This window comes from Rhipicephalus microplus, chromosome 8 (genome assembly GCF_043290135.1).
Source record: "Rhipicephalus microplus isolate Deutch F79 chromosome 8, USDA_Rmic, whole genome shotgun sequence".
Lineage (NCBI taxonomy): Eukaryota > Metazoa > Arthropoda > Arachnida > Ixodida > Ixodidae > Rhipicephalus > Rhipicephalus microplus.
The window spans coordinates 31,631,276-31,653,703 of NC_134707.1; the positions used below are offsets into that span (position 1 = coordinate 31,631,276).

The 22,428-nt window shown below is 41.5% G+C and overlaps 1 protein-coding gene across 5 annotated transcripts in view; it reads right to left on the minus strand.

Moving 5' to 3' along the window:
* The window catches only part of LOC119183586 (uncharacterized), a 59,824-nt gene that overhangs the window by 25,820 nt on the left and 11,576 nt on the right, over nt 1–22,428 (minus strand). For 2 of the 5 annotated variants that reach the window (XM_075871457.1, XM_075871456.1), the window contains exons 3-6: nt 19,405–19,583; nt 17,503–17,565; nt 6,633–6,760; nt 2,540–2,616 (exon numbers count right to left, since the gene is read on the minus strand). In XM_075871457.1, the coding sequence (XP_075727572.1) occupies nt 2,540–2,616; nt 6,633–6,760; nt 17,503–17,565; nt 19,405–19,583 (447 nt within the window). The remainder of the gene's footprint in view (nt 1–2,539; nt 2,617–6,632; nt 6,761–17,502; nt 17,566–19,404; nt 19,584–22,428) is intronic. The other 3 variants (XM_075871460.1, XM_075871458.1, XM_075871459.1) reach the window with 2 other exon arrangements.

The window sequence follows — 22,428 nt, forward strand, 5'->3', positions numbered from 1 at the left end:
CTTCTATCCGAGCCCCAACCTAGGTGTCTCCAAACGAAGGGATATACCATTTTTTTTTCTTTCAGTCCACTATCTGCGACACATTCCGGACCAGGCACCACGTGCGTGACAGGCGCATCCAAGCGTCGCCGAGGAACAGAAGCAAGGTTCTTCATTCAGTGCTTTTTTCTGGGCCCGCTAGACCTTTCGTGATTTCTGTAGCTTTACTTCGCAGCATATACACAGGTATGTACACGGAGTCATAAGTGCTTTCACAAAGGACTTCATTTGGCCGGCCCTTTTCTAAATATATACGATGGAGCATTGCCGTGATGAGCAGTGTTGAATATCCTTGCACTTGCTGTTTGCCTTGAGCAGCTTTTCTGCTGTCTCAACTTCTCGTTTTGGGGCTCTTGATGTTTACATTGCTGATACCCCATTTCTATGAATAATATGTTCACCTACAAATGTAACAAGTGGACGATCAGGGTTTATTATCACAAACTCATAGTTCGACTAGCACTGATCACCCAGCCAATTCAAAGTGCATGATCACGAGCAAAATATAGCATGCGTTTTTGTGACACCACCCTAATTCTTCAACAACTTCAAAGTTGGACGGAGGGAAGATAGTCTGACACATACACCGTGAGTTATTATGATTTTTGTGATGAAGGGTGGGTAGGAGCTTCTTTTTCTAACGAGCAAACGTGACGCGTTTTGCCTCACTCACTACAATCTTCGCGTGCTGTAAATAGCCATGCATGTGAATTATTGCAATACACCACGAAAATTCTATCCACATACAACCGGGGTCACAAGGCATGTGACGTCTTTCACAAATGTTCGCATTTATCACCGCACATATATAGATGATGTATTGGAACTGCACGAGGTAGCGTGAAGTAGCAAGAAGCACCAATAATAGGAAACTGTGCTGCCGTTGCTGCGTCACACATGGCTGATCAGTGCATGTGATTGGCGTACCCTACTGAATCGTGTAAAAAAAGAGAGAGAGAAAGGATGAAGAGGCACAATGAGATGGTCGCATAAAATCTCTCGCAAGATGTTTTGTGTTAACAGTATGCCGTGTGCTTTGCACCATAGCCTCTGTTTTAAGTGAAAGTACTCGATATTGTGAACCCGTATTAAAGAATAATGCCATAGCGTCACATTGTCCTAAATTTTAATTCTTGAATGTTTAATAAACGTTGATTTGGGAACATTAATAAATAACTGCGGTTTTTATGGTACACAGAATTGTGAAAATGTGCACTTTTATTGAACGTAACCATGCGTTGCGTTAATACCGAGTGGGTTAGTGTGAGGCGCCGCAGGTGCAAAGAAGCAGGTGGTGTTAGCAGGAGTGGGGCAGATAGGCAGGGTGAGCGTATATACTGCACCCTCACGTATCAAAGGACGAAAACTTTGAACCCCTCGTTTGCCCCACTAACACGCTTATACAATCTAGCTATACTTACAGCTAGAGCTTCTTGGTGTTGACTTTTTGTTTGCTTCCGCTACCTAATAATGTCAATTAGTAGGTGTTGGCTAGAACAAGCTAAGGAACGCATTACCACGCGGATATGTGGACATATAGATCGCTAGCATCGCCCGTTTGTGCGGATTATCAATTGTTCAGCATAACCTCATACCTCCAGTGATGCCAAATGCCGGTTCAACTAGGTGCCAGGAGCGTATTGATATTCGCTACTGGCTTGCATACATATGATACTGTCATGCAGTATGGGCTGTCGTTCTCACAGAAGTTGAATATATAGTATATATTTACTGGGTATTTGCCACGTTCCAAGCAAGCATTGCTGCAATACGCAGAACTAATTTATGTAGTCTTGCTCACGATATGCACGTAAGCGCTAAAGTGCTTATCTCGAACGTGGAAATGACATCTGTGCTCAAGCTTGTGTGCCAGCCTTATATCGAAGCATGACTTATCCTTTAAGCGTCTTGTTGTCCACGTGGCTAGTAACGACATGTCGCGTAGAAAACCTAATCTTTAATGAACAAGCACTTTTTTCAGCTTCGTGAGGCTTGGTTGGAAACCAAACGGTATGTCAAATAAATAAATGAAGCTGCGCATGGCATTTTTTTTATAGTATGTATGATAAGTCTGAAATTTCCAGAAGAAATCCTGAAATCAACTGACCGTTGGCGTGTGCGTGCCGCATCGGTGGCACCACGCACATAACGAGCAATGCGAAAGATCGCACCACTCGTTCTGTGCCTGTTGTGCTATCACGAGATGACGTCACAGATTTGGCGTGACTTTGCAATAAGTTGATTCACATGATGACATCATCATAAGATAGCGTAGCCGAATCAAAGGTGGGCTGATCATGGAGGCAGTGAAAAAAAAATGAGGTTCCTCTTGTTATGAAAGCACTGCAAGACCACGCTTAGTGCACATAGCTTCCGGAGAGTGCAAGGCAGGACCAGTGCTTCAGCTGAAAATAAAAATATAGCTTTCGCCTTCGAGTCATCTCAGAGAAATTCACAAAGGACCCGGCCAGTTTGCGAGCCTAAACTATATCGTGCTCACCTGAGATACTAGTTCTGTGAGGAGGGACTGTATTGATCTCATGGAAGAGCCTTCGACTGTTTCCCTCGTCTGGGGGCCTGAAAGAGTGGTAAATAAAATGTGCATTTCAGTTTCTGCATGATATAACAGTTTAGGCATAGGCAAAATGTTTAATTCTTACAGCCCTGCATTTTTTTACCGGCATATATTTTTGCTTCTTGTTGATTTGGAGTTTTTGCATCCTTAAGAACATGAAAATTTTTTTCTGAGCATTCCATCAGCATACAAAAAAAGGCTCAATGTTCTAAATATAAAACACCGGGGCTTAGTGGTTGTAAAGAGAAATATGGATAATTTAAATACGACTGTTTATTTAACCCCGTTAGTGCAAGTGATCGTTTTCAAACTAACATACAGCAACCACGTATTAGTTACAGCACCAGAACTGACCAATAGCAAGTATTTGCACTCATGATACGAAGCATTGCACTTGAATGGCCACTGTCTACATATTGAAAACTTTGGAAGTTCGAACATTATGAAAAATTGCCGTATCTGCTTAGCAGCAACAGAAATTATTCCGCCCATGTTAGCAACAGCAAGCTGATTGAACTACTTTTAATCGTCGTCTTCTTCTACCTCCATGGTGCACTACTATTATACTTTATAAAAAAAAAATTAAAATTTATTACGTTTTATCTCACTTTTAGACACTCCTACGTATTATGTAAGTAATGTGGGCACGTCTATCGACTGGAATAACAAGAAATCGGGAACTTTAAGAGCTACACAATTGGATTAGCCTGATTGCATTCAGAGGTCTGACAACCACTGAGCCTCGGTGTCCTATATTTAAGACATGAAGACTGTCCACTGTTGCGGGTGATACGTTAGTGTTAGGAAAGACGGGCTTATTAAATTGCAAGTTAGACAACTTAGAAACAACATAAAAATTGCGATAGCTACTGATTTAATAGTTAACTAGTAAGGTGTCATTTATTGTTTAGTTGTGGCAAGTGTCATCATTATCGCAATCCATCATTTTGTTTTCTACTTTGGGGACTTTCAAAGACGACGATGACAAAAAATTACTAGCTATGGCAGCGCAGGTGTATTGAGGATTGTTAGGACACCTTTTTCAATTTCTTACTTCATGTATCACATACGGCATTGAAATTGCTTCATGTGCTTTTTATAGGACGTTAGGGCGTAAAGGGTAATGCTGATCAAACATTGATTGATATGTAGGCTTTAACGTTCCAATACCACATTATGATCATGAGAGACGCTGTACTGGAGGGCTCCGGAAAATTAGACCACCTGAGGTTCTTTAACGTGCACCCAAATCTGAGCAAATGGCCCTACATTGTTTTCGCCTCTATTTCATTTTGTTTAGTGTTTAGTACTGATCAAAGAGAATTATTGCTTGCTGCCAAGCAATAATGAGAAGAAAAAACCTGAACACAAAATAAAAAATTACCCCGAAGTTGATATATTGAATTCACACAGTGACTGGACATAAGTGTTCCAACAGAGTGACCATTTAAAGAAAGAAGAGTCACGCTGGCCATCTAAGAAAGATTACAACGAAATCTATCGAGAATGATAACACAAAATAACGTTTTTTTGTTTTTCTGCAGCAAATACCAACCACAATTTTTGTGATCAATGCCTACCAGTAGTGTAAGCCGCCTTAATCTATTTCAGCTTGATGTCAATTAAGCGTCAGCTCCAACAATAGCATGACCGGAAATGCGCATGTATTTTAAAGCAGACCTGTCACGTAAGCCAAGAGGAAGGCAATGGTATTGCAAGACTCCCCATATTATTGTCAATTAACTGCTTAGTGAAACTAGCCTTGCAAGCTACATCCCATGGCTTTTGAAAACGACACCATACTCTGTTCATGGATCTGTTCATCCACCCACCCGTCTGTCCAATAGTTCGATTCGTGCATCTCTTCGTCCGTTCATCTGACCGACCATCCGTTCGTTCATCCGTCTATGCGTGTGTCCTTGGCTCCGTCCTTCCGGTCGCTTGTCCGTCAGTCCATGCGCTCGTTGGTGCGTGTATTCACGCATGCGTGGTCTCATTATACTAGTCAGCGGCTTCAACGTACACATTATGGGCCTTAATACCCAGCTTCACCCAGTCGTCATAATTCCGTGCATGGAGAGGCGTAGATTTTTTAGATGTGAAGCTGGTTAGGACCGTGTTAAATCTGGTGTGCAGCGTTACCTCCCTTATTGCGCATGAGCGTCCCTTCCCCCTCTCTCGTCGCCTACGCTTTCCCTTTTAGGGGCGAAGCTCCTTATAGCGACACCCGTTCGTCCTTCGTAGCCGTAGTCGTAGTATGTAACCAGTCTTATGATTTGACCTCCAAGGTGGTGCCGGTGGGAGATTTCTCCTGCGCGTTCTAGCTCTAGTATACGAGGTCGATAAATTAACCGACATAATTCGTGACCCGTACGTAAGTATAATTGGTCTTTTGTAGCAGTACGTCATGGCCTATACTGCTTCATGGCTTCAACATTTTCATTCTCTGAAAATTGTTTTCGAGAAACTTCTACACTAGGTCAAACGGCACGTCTTTAAAAACATTATGGGGAAAGGTACCAAGCAACACAAGAAAAAAAACATGTCGTCCCTTGTTTTCTTAAAACAATAGCGACAGCTCGCTTTTAGGGGAATCGACAACATATATTACTTGCTATTTCGAACATCACACGGAAGCACGAGGTGGAGAGCTCTCGCGCGTAGGCCACCGGTGAGTGAACAAGAAGCTGCAGCAGCACGTCAGCGTCGGAGAGATCCTTCCGTACGGGAATGAGAGGCCGACGCAGCACGTCAACATCGCGAAGCCGATCTTGAAAACTTGCGACAATGGGAAGCGGTGAGGAAGCGCGCATATCGCCAAGCGAATTAACGGAAGAAAAGTTCACGGTATTACTTCCAGGAGCTTCGCCCAATCTCATCATCATTCACCTCGTGCATCTGACGTCAATTTTTTTCGTCTCACTATCCCAATGCAGAGAGGGTCTGCTAATCGACGCTCGCTCCCCCCTCTCTCTCATTTAGGCTTTCCTTCCCGCGGCATTCACACCCCAAGGCACATGCGCGTTTCCTCTTCCTATCGCACGCTCTTCCTTCTCTCGCTTCCCCCTGCCTAGGCACACAGCGTCTGCCAGCGGGTTTCTATATTCAAAAATCCGACTGCTCGCACTGCAAAGTCGTTTACTGGCCACCTCGTATATATGGGCACTATATTTTGACGTCCAAGGTAGTGCTGGTGGGAGATTTCTTCTATGTGTTGTTGAACAATAAAAATTCGCAGTGTGCGCATAACTTAAGAGCGGGCTGCGGGTCTCTATGTCCAATCGGAGGCGCCTGTCTCTCATTGCCCGTAGGAGTGTTCCAGTAGGAAACACCGGTTGATCACTGCATGCTTTGCACCTCAAAATTGTCTCCTGCTGAACGCCGCGATGAGTGCCAGCGTCAACGTCACCGTCAGTGTAAGCCTAAGCGCCCGCTGCTTCGCATATACACATGGTTTTCTTTGGGCTGGAGATTGTTTAATTTTTTTTATTGAGCACCCACTGGCGTCGTTGACGTGCGTTTGTGTAAAACAATTTCCTACTTAATTATTATATGTCAAATAGACACCTTGAAAATGTGTATAAGACTACAAAACAATAATTTAAAATGAAAATAAAGTAAAAAGAATATATTTAGCACACCTAAGAATAAAATCTGCAGTCATATATGCCTTGAATAATTAGACATCAAGAAAGGACATCGGAACCGGTTGCGATTGATGGTTATAATTTTTAGACTTTTTTGAGTGAAAGTTATTTTTTTGTATACGATATGCAAAACGAAAACAGTTCCTGGCATGTTGGGAGCATTTTATCTCATTCGCAGTGCTGTGTACACCGGCACATAAATAATTGGGTCTGTGCAGACATTCACGCATTCGTAGTATCTCTAACAATAAGCCTTAGAAATAAAGGAAACAGCATACAACTATGTCTAGTGGGTATGACGTGCAGACTAGATTTGTGTAGGTAAAAGTACGTTACGGTAAACAGTCCTAAGAAACGTAATACCTACTCACCATGTAAACAAATAAAATATAGTGTTATTGGCCTGAGCAAGACCATCCCCATACGTCGTAATATTTTCTAGTGTTCTGCGGCCATCGACAACATGTGTGTCCTCAAAATAAACGGTTAGGTTATCCATCTGTAAATCATTGATGTACAACACAGAAGTTACAAAAATAGAACCTACCAACGTGTAGCCCTGAGTGAAACAAAAATTTATTTAGATTTTTCCGACTCACAGTTGACAAAATATTTCGCCTTGTATATACATCTGTAATGTAGGGTAAGGCTTCTGGGGTGCACTTAACTCTGAGTGTTCATTTAACAAGAATGCAACCACAATAAAAATGAAAGCGAGGGCAAAATGAAAATAGATGCATTCACTACATCAAATGAGTAGTGGAACAGGTGAAAGTAAGTGAAATATAGTGAAGAGTGCTCATGTATGAAGTTTTACGTGGAGGCTACAAACTGGTCACTACATATCTTGAAAAAAATTCATAATCTAATGCAACTCATGTGAAATAAACAGCATGTGTCCACATGCGTGCATTTATGCATAAATCGCGGTAACATTCAGCTCCTAATAACAAAGCTGAAGAATTCCCGAAATTTAATATAACGTTCCATTGTTCAATCCAAAAATATGGCCACTGTGAACTGTGCACAAAATTTATGGTTTTACTTTAACATTTTTTTCTAGGTATTATTCAAGCAATACAGAAATTCATATGAACTGGTCAAACTTTTGCCTTTTTTGACAGTGGGGGCCCCTTTTTAAAGAAGGCTATAATTTTCGAAGCCACTTCAGTTAGAGTTAGATGCACGTTAAAGAATTTCAGGCTGTCGCGATAGCCGCAGCTCTCCTTGCGACGTTCCTGCTAATCACATCGAAGCGTTGGGGCAATAAACCCCAGCAATTACAATCATTAACCTTCACCTACGCCCTCAAAACCACGTGATAATGCTTTATCATTAACTGGCGTAATTACTTTAAGACTAGAGATTGGTAAATCACCAATGGAGTACAATACGTTGGTAAAAAAAAAGCTATTGAATCGCGATTGCTTAGGAGGTGGAAACCCGACACGGTAATTACCTCAGACAACTACTGCAAAGTACACATTGAGGGGAAGTACCAAAAGCTTAGAAGCCGCCACTACGTGCTTCCCAGTGCATTTTCAGCCGTGAATTCACGTATATAGCTGGACACAAGCGATCTGTTAGGAGATGAGCGTGCAAGGGTTTCTGGCTCTCTTAACCGAAAAAATACTGTCTATTTCGAGCGAAATTTTACGGAGGACTGCCACTTAAAAATGCTTGAACAAGGCGTGTCGATTGAGCCAATGTAGAGTAATCTGTGTTCACCAAAGAAGCAGCTCTACAGGCAGGACCACTTGCAAAGGAATGGGTGGCCATCCTGCCCTTAGAACACCAAAGTCCAGGGAAGGTATATCAAACACTACACTTATAGAAGAGTGGTTGAGAAATGAAGCTACTTTGATATTCCTTTAGAAAATTCGTAAAGACATTCGTAAAGAAAATTCGTAAAGGTGTCACCATTGATATCTAATGTCTTGGCCTATATTATCAACCTCCTCACTAAGGGTGTATTTCCAGAGCTGTTAAAAGTGGCAAAAGTCACTGCAGTACATAAAGGTGGTGATATCAATACTTTAGCGAACTATCGACCTATATCCGTGCTTCCAACAATATCAAACATATTTGAAGGGGTTATTTATGATAGACTTGCATCCTTTTTTGATAAGCATCAAATAATAACAAAAAGTCAGTATGGTTTTCAAAAACTAAATTAACAGAACAAGCTCTACTGTATACCAAAGGTAAGATAATCGAAAATATGGAAAACAAAAAATATACTCTTGGGCTCTTCCTCGATCTTCAAAAGGCATTTGACTCCATACAATTCAAATCATTGATTCATAAATTATCAAGTTATGGGGTGCGTAGTGTTGCATTACAACTGTTTAAAAGTTACCTTGAAGATCGTTATCACTATGTACAACTGAATAACACTATTTCTGCAAAGATAAAATTAAACCAAGGAGTCCCCCAAGGGTCTATACTGGGGCCATTATTGTTCCTTGCCTATATAAATGATATTGTCGATATACCTCATTCTCCTGAACTTATAATGTACGCTGACGATACGAATGTTTTCTTTTCATCAGACAATCTAATATCACTTGAGGTCAGTGTAAATAATTATCTAAACAATCTTTCAAATTGGTTAAGGCAAAATGGACTGCGCTTGAATGCAAAAAAACAACCTATATGATATTCGGACTTATAAACAAACCGATTAGTAACATAGCTGTAAAATTTGAAGGAAATTGCATCGCACATGTTAGGGAACAAAAGTTTCTTGGTGTATCGTTTCAGGAGAAATTAAACTGGAACACACATGTAAATCATCTGATCACCGCATTAGCGCGAATAGTTGGTTGTTTTTTAGAACAATGCACTTAATCCCATTGAGGTTAAAAATAAGTATGTACTATGCACTCTTCCATTCTAAAGTAACTTAAGGGATGTTAGTCTGTGGAACATCACAAAGGAATTACCAAAAGGTAATAACTATACAAAAGAAAATATTGCGCTGCTTTGAAAAATACAAGGGGAATCTACAAGACTTGCGCACTGCTCCACTATACATTAAACATTCCATACTCCGAATTGATCAATTATATCATTTTAAATTGCTCCAGTTAATACAAAAGACTAAGCTATATGAAGAAAGTTGCAGCGAAATACCACACTACAGTCTGCGAGAACAAAAGAAACGAGCTCCTAGAACAAGAACCAAGTAAGGAAAACAAAGTGTTGCTTACCAGGTACCTCAGGTTTTAAATACCCTTGCAGATCAATTGAACTTTAGGGCTAGTAGTCTGACTTTCAAGAAAAAAATAAAGAACTTATTCATAACCACCGGTCTACACTATCGAAACTACGTAATGGAGTCTCATGCCTCTGCAAATGCTTAAATTGTTCATCAACTTCTATGTCAATTACACGAGTGTATACAGCGCAATTCATTGTATCCACGTGCATTTTGTGTTTGTTTTTGAGTTGTTTCATTGATATCGTTTAGTTGTGAATTTTTACGAGAGTGACCTATAATTCTTAAAATGTGTTATGTAAAGTTCTTATGCTATTTATGTTTGAATTTTGTATGTACAATTGCAGGTTGCTTGAAACCAATGTATTGAATATATATATTGTTTGTCAGTGGTGATGTCTAAGCTTTGCACTGTCACGGACTGCGGAGAGACAAGGGTCTTTGTCAGGCTGTTCGCCTTTAGCCCTTTGCCCCTGCAGTGAGCTCTGTATCTGGCTTACTGTAAATAAAAGTACTACTACTACTACTACTACTACTACTGCTACTACTACTACTACTACTACTAAAGGACACTGCCGTCAACTGTGACCAGTTTCACGACCATTTTTGTGAAAATAAAGGTCTTTCCCTCATCACGCGTTGTATTCACGCTGTTGTTAGGGTGTGATTCTTGTGGTCCATTCATAGCAGTCTTAAAATCAACTGAAGTTGTTGCTAGACTGGTCTCTCGTCTGTATATGATAGTTGAAAGCACCCAAGAGGGGGAAATAAAGGCGGCTAGACGCCATTGAAAATTCCTGTGTGAACTGCAAAACAGCTGCCACCCAACTTTTACCCGGAACACGTTTGAGGGTGCTCCCACTGTTCCCTAGACTTGTATCTTCTAAAACCCAGGATGGATGCTTGTTTTTGTCTTTATTTATACCAGTGCTCAGGTGGATGCTGTAAGCTCAATTTAAAAGAAACATTTGCCATTTTATCTTAATATGTTAAAGCGCAGCTGAAGCACGAATGATTCATAATTTAGTCCGGTAGCATTGCAGCTGTGCATGAGAGTATAGCGAACAAGTTCGTTGGGTCGTCTGTTCTCCTCTCTCAATGCTGTTTCTTAGCGTCTGAGGTTATGATGGCAGAAGCTTGTACACCTGCTAGCAGGGAAGCACGCAAGCATTTCATGGTGGTTTACGAGTCTGATATATTGTTTTACAGTGAAAGCTGTGATGAGATCATGGAATTCTGGCACCGTCCCGCCACCGCCGGTCTCTGTCGCTATACGATCGCGCGAATTTAGAATAAAAAAAAACGCAATAAGACTTACGGAAAATAGAACGTCAATAAAATCCTGGCTCTCTGCGGGGCAGGTCAGTGCTCTGCCACTGTGCTACGCCAGTGGTTTAAACTCTGTAGCACACTGACCATGAGCGGGCTACATATAAAATCGGGCATCGCGTGGACATGTGTAATAGAGCCTTTAGGACACTAAACCAACAAACAGGCGTCACACAATACGAGTCGCGTAGCGAGTAAGTAGTTGGATTCTTCCACCCGTTACAAAACCGAGGCATAACTTCTCATTGTCGTCAACCACAGCATCAAGAAAGTACATTGAGTGCCTCGAAAGTGTGAAGCGGGGGTACCACGCCTTTCTGAATAGTTCAGAACAATGGCAGAGTGAACTCTTCGCGACTACAAATTTTTAACTTTGATGTAGATGTTACCATGTAGGTGCACTTGTTGTAATGGCCACAAGGCTGTTTTAAAAATTGGGGTACCCTTAAGCTTCATCTTTGAGGGTTGAACACGATAGCGATATGCTGTCCCTGTTTTGTGCTTCCGACAATTGTGGGACACCTTTTATTTTGTAACGTAATTCTAAAAGTTTATATTGTGAATGACCACAATGCCATCAATAAAGTTCAAAGTGGCTCGTGTCAGGAAAGCTGTGTCTGCATTCTTTGCTATGGTTAGCATGCTTTAAACCATGAGCAATTATGCGCATTGAATATTTTCAAAACTGTTACGCACTGATTACGCGGTCTTGAGAGAATACGTGGAGTAACTTGGGTGCCTTTTGTAATTGGTGGCTAGCTTTAAACCAATAATTCGCTAGGATAGTCAAATATTCTGACGCCCAAAGGCATTGTGCGCTGCTACCATGCAATTTTACTGCGATATTACTTGCCACATTGTAACGCCTGTATGCAGATGATGTATTTTATGCCCATCAAGACAATACTGTTGGGGAGCAGAGATGTACACCTTCAGTGGTAAACGCTAGCCCGAGCGCTAATCTCTGCTCAAATAGTACAATGATCCCTATGCATAGCAAGGCGAATTAAAAGACCATCCGCCACAAGCAACACTAAAGGTCCCCATTGGCTACTAGGTCAGTTACGTCATTCCCCGCGTCACAACGAAGCGCGCGCACCATTGAGAGTGCCGTAAAGAACGTTGATAATCCGTTCACCATCATTTCGCAGCGAACATATTAACGGATGTTTCTTTGTACACTACATTATAACGATTAGATGCAAAAGACAGAAAAAAAGTTATTCTATAGGAGAACAGAATTATGAAGCATATCAATACTAAATTGGTCATATACTCTAAAAGTAGTTCGAATAAGAATGTTTGCGGTTGTGACTGCTGCACTCGAACGGAGAAAAGGAGCTTTTTTTTTTACAACGAAGAAGCTTTCCTGCATGGTGGAAAATGACAAATAGTTATTGATATTCTGCAGAGCTCAAATTACTTTGGTTTACTCTGTCATGCAGGCTCATTATTGTGTTTTAAAAATAATTTTTGCACATACATAATCGTGTTAGTTGGTTTTACCAGAACCTTTAAACGTTTACGAATAATAGTGGCAAGCCAAGTTGAACAAATGGTATACCTTTTATGTAGGGCCTGAATGCTTTATCTGTATTCACAACCACTTTTTCGCTAATTAGAAGTGCGCCAAATGTACAGTGTTTCAGAAAAAACAGAGAGACCACAGAACCGATACGTCTTCGGTTTATTGTTGACAGAACAGGAAAAATAAAAAAAAATGCAGAGCGTGCCCCTGGCTACTTCTTCTTCTTCGCCTCCGAGCTCCATCTTCAATCTGTTTTCTACATCTTCCCGCCGGCCAGATTCAACCGAAGCAACCTTCGAGCGAATACAACAGTTGAATTGGCCTCTTGACTAATTTTCCTTCAGGTGTACGAAGCAAGCATGTTCTCACTAGTCCATCTTTGCCTGGGAACATCTTTTCGACCTTGCAGAGTTTCCACTGAGTTCTTTTTCGCGCTTCTCCAAGCTGAAGTACATCTCCTTCTTGTACATTTGTGTGACGCTCTGTTTTTTCTGCTGGCACACCTAAGCTCCCTCAGGCACTCCTTTTTCCATCTGGTCCACCATGTTATCATTGGCTGTTTTCTTGCACTCCAGTAATTCAGCAAACTGTATTCTTCGAGTCTGTTTTCTCCTGGTTTGTTCATGGCTTGCCTGCCTCCTATAACGTCCGCCGGTGTGATGGGTTGTGGCTCGTTAGCATCGTCATACACATAAGTGAGAGGCCGGTTGTTAAGTACTCCTTCTGCTTCAACAACCACAGTCCGTAGTTCTTCTTCATCTAAAAGTCGAGAACCTATAATTTTTGCCATGGATGTCTTAAACCTTCTGATCAGTCTTTTATAAAATCCTCCCAACCATGGAGCTAACTCTACAATAAACTTCCATTTTATTTTTAGGATACTGGTGTACTGTTGAACCCTTTCATCTTCCATCTTTAATATCTTGTTCATTTCTTTCTCAGATTTCTTGAATGCTGTTGCATTATCACTGTAAATAGTTGTACACAATCCTCTTCTAGCTACGAATCTTCGGAATGCTTGTATAAACGCTTGTGATAACATCCTCTTTACCAACTTCAGTTGTATGGCTCTTGTTACTGCACACGTAATTATCACAATGTAAAACTTTGTAACTTTTTCGCCTTTCTCCTCTCGAGCATTTAGCGGTCCAGCAAAGTCTCTACCAACTGTGTCGAATGGTCTCGTTTGTGTTATCCTGTCAGCTGGTAGTGGTGGAATTTCTTGTGCCATTGGTCTATAATTGAATCTCCTACATGTGATGCATTTCTTTATCACATATTTCACCATCTGCGGGCATGCAGAATCTAAAACTTCGTTCTTAGATGTGTCAATGTTGCCGCAACGCCACCGTGCATTGTTACTTGATGCGCGTTCAGAACTAGGAGTTCTGAAAAGTGACTTTCTCTTGGTAAAACAATAGGATGCTTCTAATCAAAGCTCAAATCACTCCACTGAAGCCTCCTTTTTACTCTGAGGACACCTTGATCATCTTACAAGATGTTCGTGCCGTACAGATTCATGTTGTCATATATTCGTGTCACTGCATTTTGTAGCGTTTTCTCCTCCTGCTTTATCAGCACAAACTCTGCCTTGTCCAATTCTTCTCCTGTCAGCGAACCTGTTTTCCTTTCTTTTCGTCGGTTTTCTGTATAACGCATCACCCACGCGGTAACTCGTAACGCTTTCTTGTATGATCCAAATCTGCTCACATCAATTATCTTTTCTTCACTCGTGGTGGTAGTTAAGCATGCCACTGTCTTTTCTTCGTCTTTGTTGTCATCACTGTCCGATTCTCGCGTGATGTCATAATCAGGCCTTTGTTTTTCATTCTTGATCCACGTGGCGCCTTTCCACCATAATTCACTGTTGGTCACCTGGATAAGCCTCTTCTCTGCAATGGTGTTGTTGTCGTCTAATGTCACGTTTTTCTTCCATGGTAGCCGTACTTGGTATCTTCCTGCCTTGAACTGCATTGTTTGTCTCGGACGTAGTCTAGCACATGTTCATCGTTCATCTTGGTTGCTGGTTTCTCCTTGATGCCCATGTTTTCCAATTCGCAGAATCTCTGCAGTTCGTCGACAGTCGCGTCCGACTTGGCACTGACCTTGAGTACCATAACCGTCAATGATTTCGTCAGCGAACAATGAAGTCCTTTAGGACCTTGGACCGTCCATCCCAATATTGTTTCTATTGCCATTACTTTTGGATGGATCTCGAGAATGCAACCAGTGACTACGGTGCAGTAATAATCTGCTCCAATAATATAGAAGTTTCTATATTTTTTCTTTCTTTGTCCGTCTTCTCGTTGTCATCAGCCAAACAAATTCCCATCGATCTTGCTCTTTCGTGTATTGTCAACGGTGGCGATGGTATCACGTCACAGGAGATAACTTCTATCTCCAGTGCCTCAATCGTGACTAGCTTCGAGATGGGATCCTTCCTCACGCTGACCTCGACGACTTTCATGTCTAGTTCCATCTCTCCTCCTCCAAATGATCCTACAGTAATCCTTTCGGATCTTTTTACCTTGCACGCTAGTTTTCTTGACAATCTTTTGAGGATGAATGTCTTCTGGCTCCCATTTTCGAGCAGAATACGTGAGCAGCACCCGATGTTTTGTCCCTCCGTCCACGGAAAGGCTGCAGTAGTATGCAGTTGTTTTCATCAGTCTGCTGTTCGTGCATGTTGCAGGACTTGCTGGTGTCTAACTGGTCAGGCTGCGCGCTTTTACGCACTTGCTCAACATCATTACCGCTTTGCTGCTGTGCTGACTTTCCTGCAGGCGTACGTGGTCGACACATGGATGTCGCGTGCCTTCCCTTGCATGTTTTGCAGCGTACGTTAGCGCGGCATATCTTCGCCGTGTGGTGAGGTCTGGTGCATCTGAAGCACCTTCGTTCCCGTTGCAAGGCTTCTTTCTTCTGTTGCATACTAATGCTTCTTCTGCAATCTTCCGTATAGTGTCCAGTCATCTCACAGAAGATGCATTTTTTCATCGAGGTGCTTTGAAGCGCAGATGTTCTAGTCCTCCTCATACTGTGCGGTGACAGGGTAACGTCGTATTTTTCCTCTCGAGTTTCTTCTTTGCTGCGTATATATATGTTTAAAAACTCCATAATTTCTTTCAAATTGCTCGTGCTGTCTCTTGACGCTGAGTCCGATTCCGTAGTTGCTGGTCTGTTGTCACCTTTCTTTAACTCCTTCATCTTCATTTCAATCCTCATATCCACTGGTAGCGCAGATTTTACAACAGGAACTATCACTGCGGCATAACTACCCATTTCCACTCCTAATGACTGCAATGCTCGTGTGTTCACTTGCAACTTTTGGAAGAGTTTCTTCAATCCATCTACATCTTTAGGACTCTTTATGCTTCCAAATTCGCAAGCTCTTTTATGTAGGTCTCTCTTAAATTATTCTCTCGTCCGAAGGCTTCTTTCAGAAGAGCGACTGCATGCTCGTAATTCTGATCAAAAAAACTGCAAACCTTCTATAAGGGATGCAGCCTCCCCGCTCAGAGACGCCAGAAGGTAATTAAATTTTTTATTCTTCGGCATGTTCGCTCTGTTATGCACCGATGTCTCGAACTGATGCCGACACTTGGTCATGCTGTTTTTTCCCCATCAAACTTGATCATCTCAAGACGTGGCAACTTAACAAGCTCTTGCGTCTCTGAGAATTTTGTTAGTACCTTGCACTGAACTCGCCTGTTCTGTGACTATTCTCGTAGTCAGTCGCGTCGCTTGTTCTAACTCGCGTAATCGCTCATCTATTTTTGTCGTTGCAGCGACGATCTTCATCTCATAATGCAAAACTCTTTCAAATTCTGTCTCCGCGTCGTCTTTTTCAATGAACGGTTCTATCTGTTCGTTAACTTGTCTTAGCGTTTGTGACACGCTCTTCATCTGGTTCAGAAGCGTCATAAGTTGCGCTCGATTGGCGTCTTCTTCTATCTTCTTATCGATTTCGCTCGTAAGCGTCGTCACATTTGCTCGAAGCGTCTTCCGCTTTTTCGATAGGACCTCTTTATTTATGCCTAAAACGTGTTGAAAGAGCTCTTGCCTTTTTATGTGCGTCGCCAACAGTCGTCGGTCGTGGTCCTTCTCTCGACGGTTCGTCCTTGAGCCAGACGCTGCTGCTTCGTTCTTCAACCCGTTGTTGCGAATGGGGTTGAAGCCTGTGCGTCTGTCTTCAGATCCTCCTGGTCACGGTACCATGTTTCAGAAGGACCAGAGACACCACAGAACCGATACGTCTTCGGTTTATTGTTGACAGAACAGGAGAATAAAAAAAAATATGCAGAGCGTGACCCTGGCTACTTCTTTTTCCTCGCCTCTGAGCTCCATCTTCAATCTGTTTTTTACATACAGTAATACTGAACAAAAATTTGTGTTCATAATTATCAAGCAAATAGTTATTTTTTCGTGCTTCGCAATTCTTTCTTTCTTTCAAACATGAACTTTGACTTGCAAGTTGATTTGTCTAAAAATGCCGTAATACTGGATAACGCCAACATGATCAGCCTTCAAAAATTGTTGCAATAATTTCACTACAAAGCTCTCATTTCCCATGAAACAAGGAGCAACATGTATGCAAAAACGGACCAAAAAGACATCTTGTAACTCTTGCCCGCACTTTGCTCACCCAAGGTAACCACCTTTTCTTCAATTTTTCCTGTTGATACCCATGAGCCTCGCGAGACTAATTTAAAATGGAGTGATTTTTAAAGCTCTATACAATATAATTAGGATGACGTTACTTGCCTAATTGGACTTGAGTGTTACATGTTAGACTTGCTTTATTCCGGCTTCCGTAATCGTCAAGGCGTGCTAGACGGTGAACCTGAGATATCGTTTTGTATGCAAATGTAGGTATTCTGCTTATTGTGTTGATATTGCAGGAGAGCATGTTGTATGAGGTGCTGAAGCAAAGGAATGCCTCTTTGCTGCAGCATGTCACTCGTAGACCCTTAATGCATGGTGGTCTCCTATGGCGACCACTTTGTATCTTTTGAACAAAAATTGGTAATTTTGCTTGTGGGAGAAAATCTTTTCCTGCAAAAGAGTTCTCCGTTTTTTCAATAAAACATTACTTCTCGCCAAAAATAAAGTTGTGTGCATGAAAGAGTTAAAAAAAATTTCCATCATTTGATACTTGCCTTACCTGAGTAACTTTTTCAACATTAATATTAATCATAATGGACCGGTTATTGAAGTAATCTTGAACCTGTAACATCAATATATGATGAACAGTTTATTGGAAGAATTCATTAGGTGCATTTGGCATTGGCCGCTTTAATTCGCACAAATATATATCACGAGTTTTTTGGTCAAGTTGTGTTACGGGAACATTAATTGTTTACATGGTTGCTTGGACGAGTTGGTACATGATCCACATAAAAAACAGCGCCAATAACGAGGGACAAGAAAAGAAGACAGTGCCGCTGTCTGTCTCCTTCTTTTCTTTTCCCTCTTTATTGTCGCTGGTTTTTATGTGAAATAATTGTTTGTTATTAAAACGACTTTAGAATGCAATTTCTTGTAAATTTTAAGATTTACATTCCCTTAGGTACAAAATATCTTTAAAGCGAAAAGTATATGGCTGCAACCAAAAAAGTTACGTAAGCACTCTTGATAAGTCGGCCGTGAATTTTTGTACCTAATTGCCTTCTTACTTTTGGCCCATTTACATGTCTACATTTACATGTATTTACATGTCTAAGTCTTAAAAGGGCCCTTTAACACTTTTTGAGCCTGATAAGAAAACCCTGCTGATCGGCAGTATGCACTAAAGAAATCAAGTATTTGGGGAGTGTTCATGCCACGCAATCGTAGTCGTCACCTACTTGGAGTATTTTTCTCGCGTTATCACCATGCTTGCAGTAACTGGTGGTCGAGAATGGCACGCGTGTTGGTAGCATTATTGATAGAAAAGTGACCAGCACCGGGTTTTCTAGAAAGGACAGGGGAGCAAGTCAGATGAACCGAAATGTTGTGTAGGGAAATTACTCCCTTTTTCTTATAATGTAGAGGCTGCCGAGAACACGTGAGCCAAATATTTTAGCGCAGCACGTGGCCTGGGACTCACAATGGATTATCAAAGTCAGCTAAAAATTGCTTTCTCTTCTCTCGGCAAATGACATGCGAAAGTAAAAAAAAAGTATAATAAAAGCCCTTCTATACTAGCTATTATCTGATTAGAACATGACACGCTCAGACGTAGATAGGTATACGAGACGCGTTGTCATACCTGATGGTATAACGATATAAGGAGATCGCATGCACCAGTGATGGCTAGGGCACCTATCAAGTCAAAGTTCGCAGTTGCTCCTGGAGCAGCATCCCCCACCCTCCTCACGCCTTTTCATGCGCGTTAACGATGAGCGGTGCGTTTCCTTTCTGCTTCGTTTACAGGTTTCGCTGAGCGCTATCTCAGAGCGACGTAGACAGGCCGGCTTGTTTGTTCTCTGCTTAAGCCGCGTTCGCAAGTCCCCACTCGCGCACTATTATCCGTTCGTAGAATGTATGATAGACGGGGAATTCGGACTCTTGTGGGATGTGATGACGATGGCAACGGTGTTTACAACGGCAAAAACTCGTCCAGAGTGTTCATATAATTGCTATCACAACAAAAGGCGTGGACACGACCACTTGATCAAAATTTAAGTTCGCAAAACCTTGACGGAGCGAAACACAAAGCGTAAACGCTCGCAATTCATTATGGCTGTCAAAAATTCATATCTGAATTGGCTCAAATTGAGTTCATTCAGAGCTAAGCTTGCACTGTCACTACAAGAAGCTGGCATATATTACGTGAAAACTCAATAAATATTCTGAACAAATGACGTCAGAGTATCAACTCTATGGCAAATCAGGACCTGAACTATGCGCTTTTCTTAGTCATTTGTATTACACCTTCACGTCTCCGTAAGTTCTCATGTAAGTTCTCCGTAAGTTCTCACTATATCTATTGACACCACTTATTCCTAACGTTTTCAAGTTTTTTAAACTAGTATAAAAATTTATATCTTTTTGTATATCATAAATTAGTGTGGAATTTGCATACCTTTTGAAAAAACTCTTTGAAATATTGTTCCACAGGTTTTCCGATGTGGTCTGTATTGGTGACACTGTTAGGTTCGTTAGGCTCTTCTGTTATCTTTGTGAAATTGTAAAAATTTGAGTCATACAAGGCTACTGCTGTCAACAAGACGCCTTTTCCAATTGTTCCGTTTGGTATGTAAGCTGGGACACCAGGAGGTAACAAAAACATGAAAGATTTGTTCATTATGACGCCTTCTTCAGAAAATTGCACGTAATCTACCACTCGTGAGTGCCACCTCTATTGTAATGTATATAGATTGAATGCTACGTGCAATGTGCTCTCTCTCTCTCTCTCTCTCTCTCTCTCTCTCTATATATATATATATATATATATATATATATATATATATATATATATATATATATATATATATATATATAGATGAAACCAAATATGGTTCCTAATGGACAATTTTATTGTCAGAGAAATAGACCTTTGGGGAATTCCAACCATCATAGGGCAGCAGAAACGTCAGAAGTTCAGAAAGTTTTTTTTTTACGCCACTGACGGAAATTGTTCGGTATAGTTAACATCAACATCAATCAAGGTTGAGGCTGTCAAATCAGGTTCGAGTGAAGAGCTCATTTTGTTGCTTGTTCTTCTTTTTGCCAAATTCACACAACAACACGTGTTGCGCTATCAGCTATAAAAATGGCCTCAGTAAATATTGCGGCAGTGTCAACAGCGTGCTAGCCACGCGTTTCCCTATGTCTCGAAACTTTGTTATCCCAAGTTTGCGGCTGGTCGGTGTAAGTATTCGGGTACCTAGATGACGCCCTGCTTACTGACAGATCGCAGGAAATTCGTCATTTCATCGCCATGATAGAAGACTTACAAAGATTGCGTAAATTTTAGGCCGGCTTGATAGTTATTTGCCATAAGACCTTAGGACACTATGGAAGATTAGTTTGTCCAGAAAACAGTCTTCTAGTGAGCCGGAAGTTTTCACCCCTTGGATATGTCCTAGAATAATAACAAGACTGACTTCTGGTTGAGCCGGTGGTGGATGGTACCATGCGTGCGTATTCTTTGCGTGGTTAGGTAGTTAGGTACTCTTTCGCGTGATACGCAGACTTCAGTGATTTACTACACGCGCATAGCCAGACATTGACGTGCAGGCGTGAGCACAAGTGTGCAGACCACGAGTTGCGTTGGCCGACGGCATCGACACGATATTTAGCGGCGAGACGCCTGTTGCGGTGCGCATGCACATCATACCGTATCCGCTGGCCGCTCATGTTTCTTTCTCTAACCCGGTTAAGGCGCTCGTAGACAAAACTACAGCTGTGTGTGCCTTTATTTGCTCCATCGAATTTATGCCGTCTCTTTTTCACATAGTGGCTGCGACGGGGCTAGTTCCAGCTCTCGGCTCACGTAGTTATTTATGTCAGTTGATTGGCATAACTAAACGTAGCTAGCATCACAAAACATGACGAGGGAAAGCACACAAAATTAAGTTTTCTCAAATCAGCTTTCGTTTTTTTTTGATTAGGCCAAGTTTAACATAAATGAGCTTAGCTAAGTCAATGTAAGTGCAACTGAACTTAATGAAGCCTAGATGAGTAGGGTATGACCCAATGAAGTCAGGCGTAAGTAACTTTAATTAGGCCCTGTCCAGCTTGCGGATTTTATGGTAATCGTAATAAAGCTTCGATGCTCCTGATGGGTCAAGAAATGTACACGTACAGCCAAATCTAATCAGGCATAGTTTATCATGCTATCGTTTATTTAGATAAGCAAATTAGCTCAACAAGTAAAGCCTCATTGCGGCCCAATAATGCAAGTCGACTTTCTCGTGAGCTCACAGAAGCCAAACCCAGGAAGGTATAATTCATCCTTTGCTGCCTGTACAAAGTAGGCTGATGTATGTCTAATTAGTACTAGTAAGACGTGTACTAAGTATGGCTGGTTAATTACCTAATATCTGATAAAACATACCAAAGATACTTGAGTATAAGACGGCATAATTAGGATAATTGGAGATATCTAAGCTAATTAGGCACCGTCAAGGTACGCCCGGCCGCGGTGGTCTAGTGGCTAAGGTACTCGGCTGCTGACCCGCAGGTCGCGGGATCAAATCCCGGCGGCGGCGGCGGCTGCATTTCTGAAGGAGACGGGATTGTTGCAGGCCCATGTGCTCAGATCTAGGTGCACGTTAAAGAACCCCAGGTGGTCGAAACTTCCGGAGCCCTCCACTACGGTGTCTCTCATAATCATATGGTGGTTTTGGGACGTTAAACCCCACATATCAATAATTCAATCAACCGTCAAAGTAAGCATAGATAAATCTGACTGAGCATGTGTGTTCATCACATCAAATTATTCTTATATAACTACGCGCAATTACGCGAATTTTCAACAAATATAAAGTATTTGAAGTCAAATTTCACTGAGCTCAGATGATATAAGCTGAAGAAGATACAAATTACTCCTGATAGAGTCTTGCCTCACTAAGCTAGATAATTATAATTACCCTTATAAATATTTATAAATATTAGTTAATAGTTGCGTGGCATCGAAGCACACTCGTGATACACTGGTTTGATGTCGCGAGATAATTCAAATTACGCTAAGCTACGACTAATTTAGAAGTATGTTGCTACGTAGGACGCTGTTGGGAGTAAATGTGTTTCATGCATAGAAAATATTCTTGCAAACTTAAACAGAGGCACCCTGCGAGATTCCACTTTTTTAATCTGAAAATTCACAAAGAAATCTTAGATTACAAGAATGGGTATTGTGGCAAATAATGCGCCATCTAGAAACGCCGATGTTAGCCCGAGGACGAGCCTTCACCTTCAGTACCATGCACCTTAAATCGTCAAGAGCAAGTTCAACTGAGAAATTCTAAATTTGTGCGCTTGCCTTCATCGGGTATTCTGATGCAAGCTGCACGTAATTACGTTAATGAAAGGGTATAAATAGTGACCTGAGCATGGCACTGGAACTGGTCCACGTCGCAGCCGCTACAAAAAAAAACAAGAG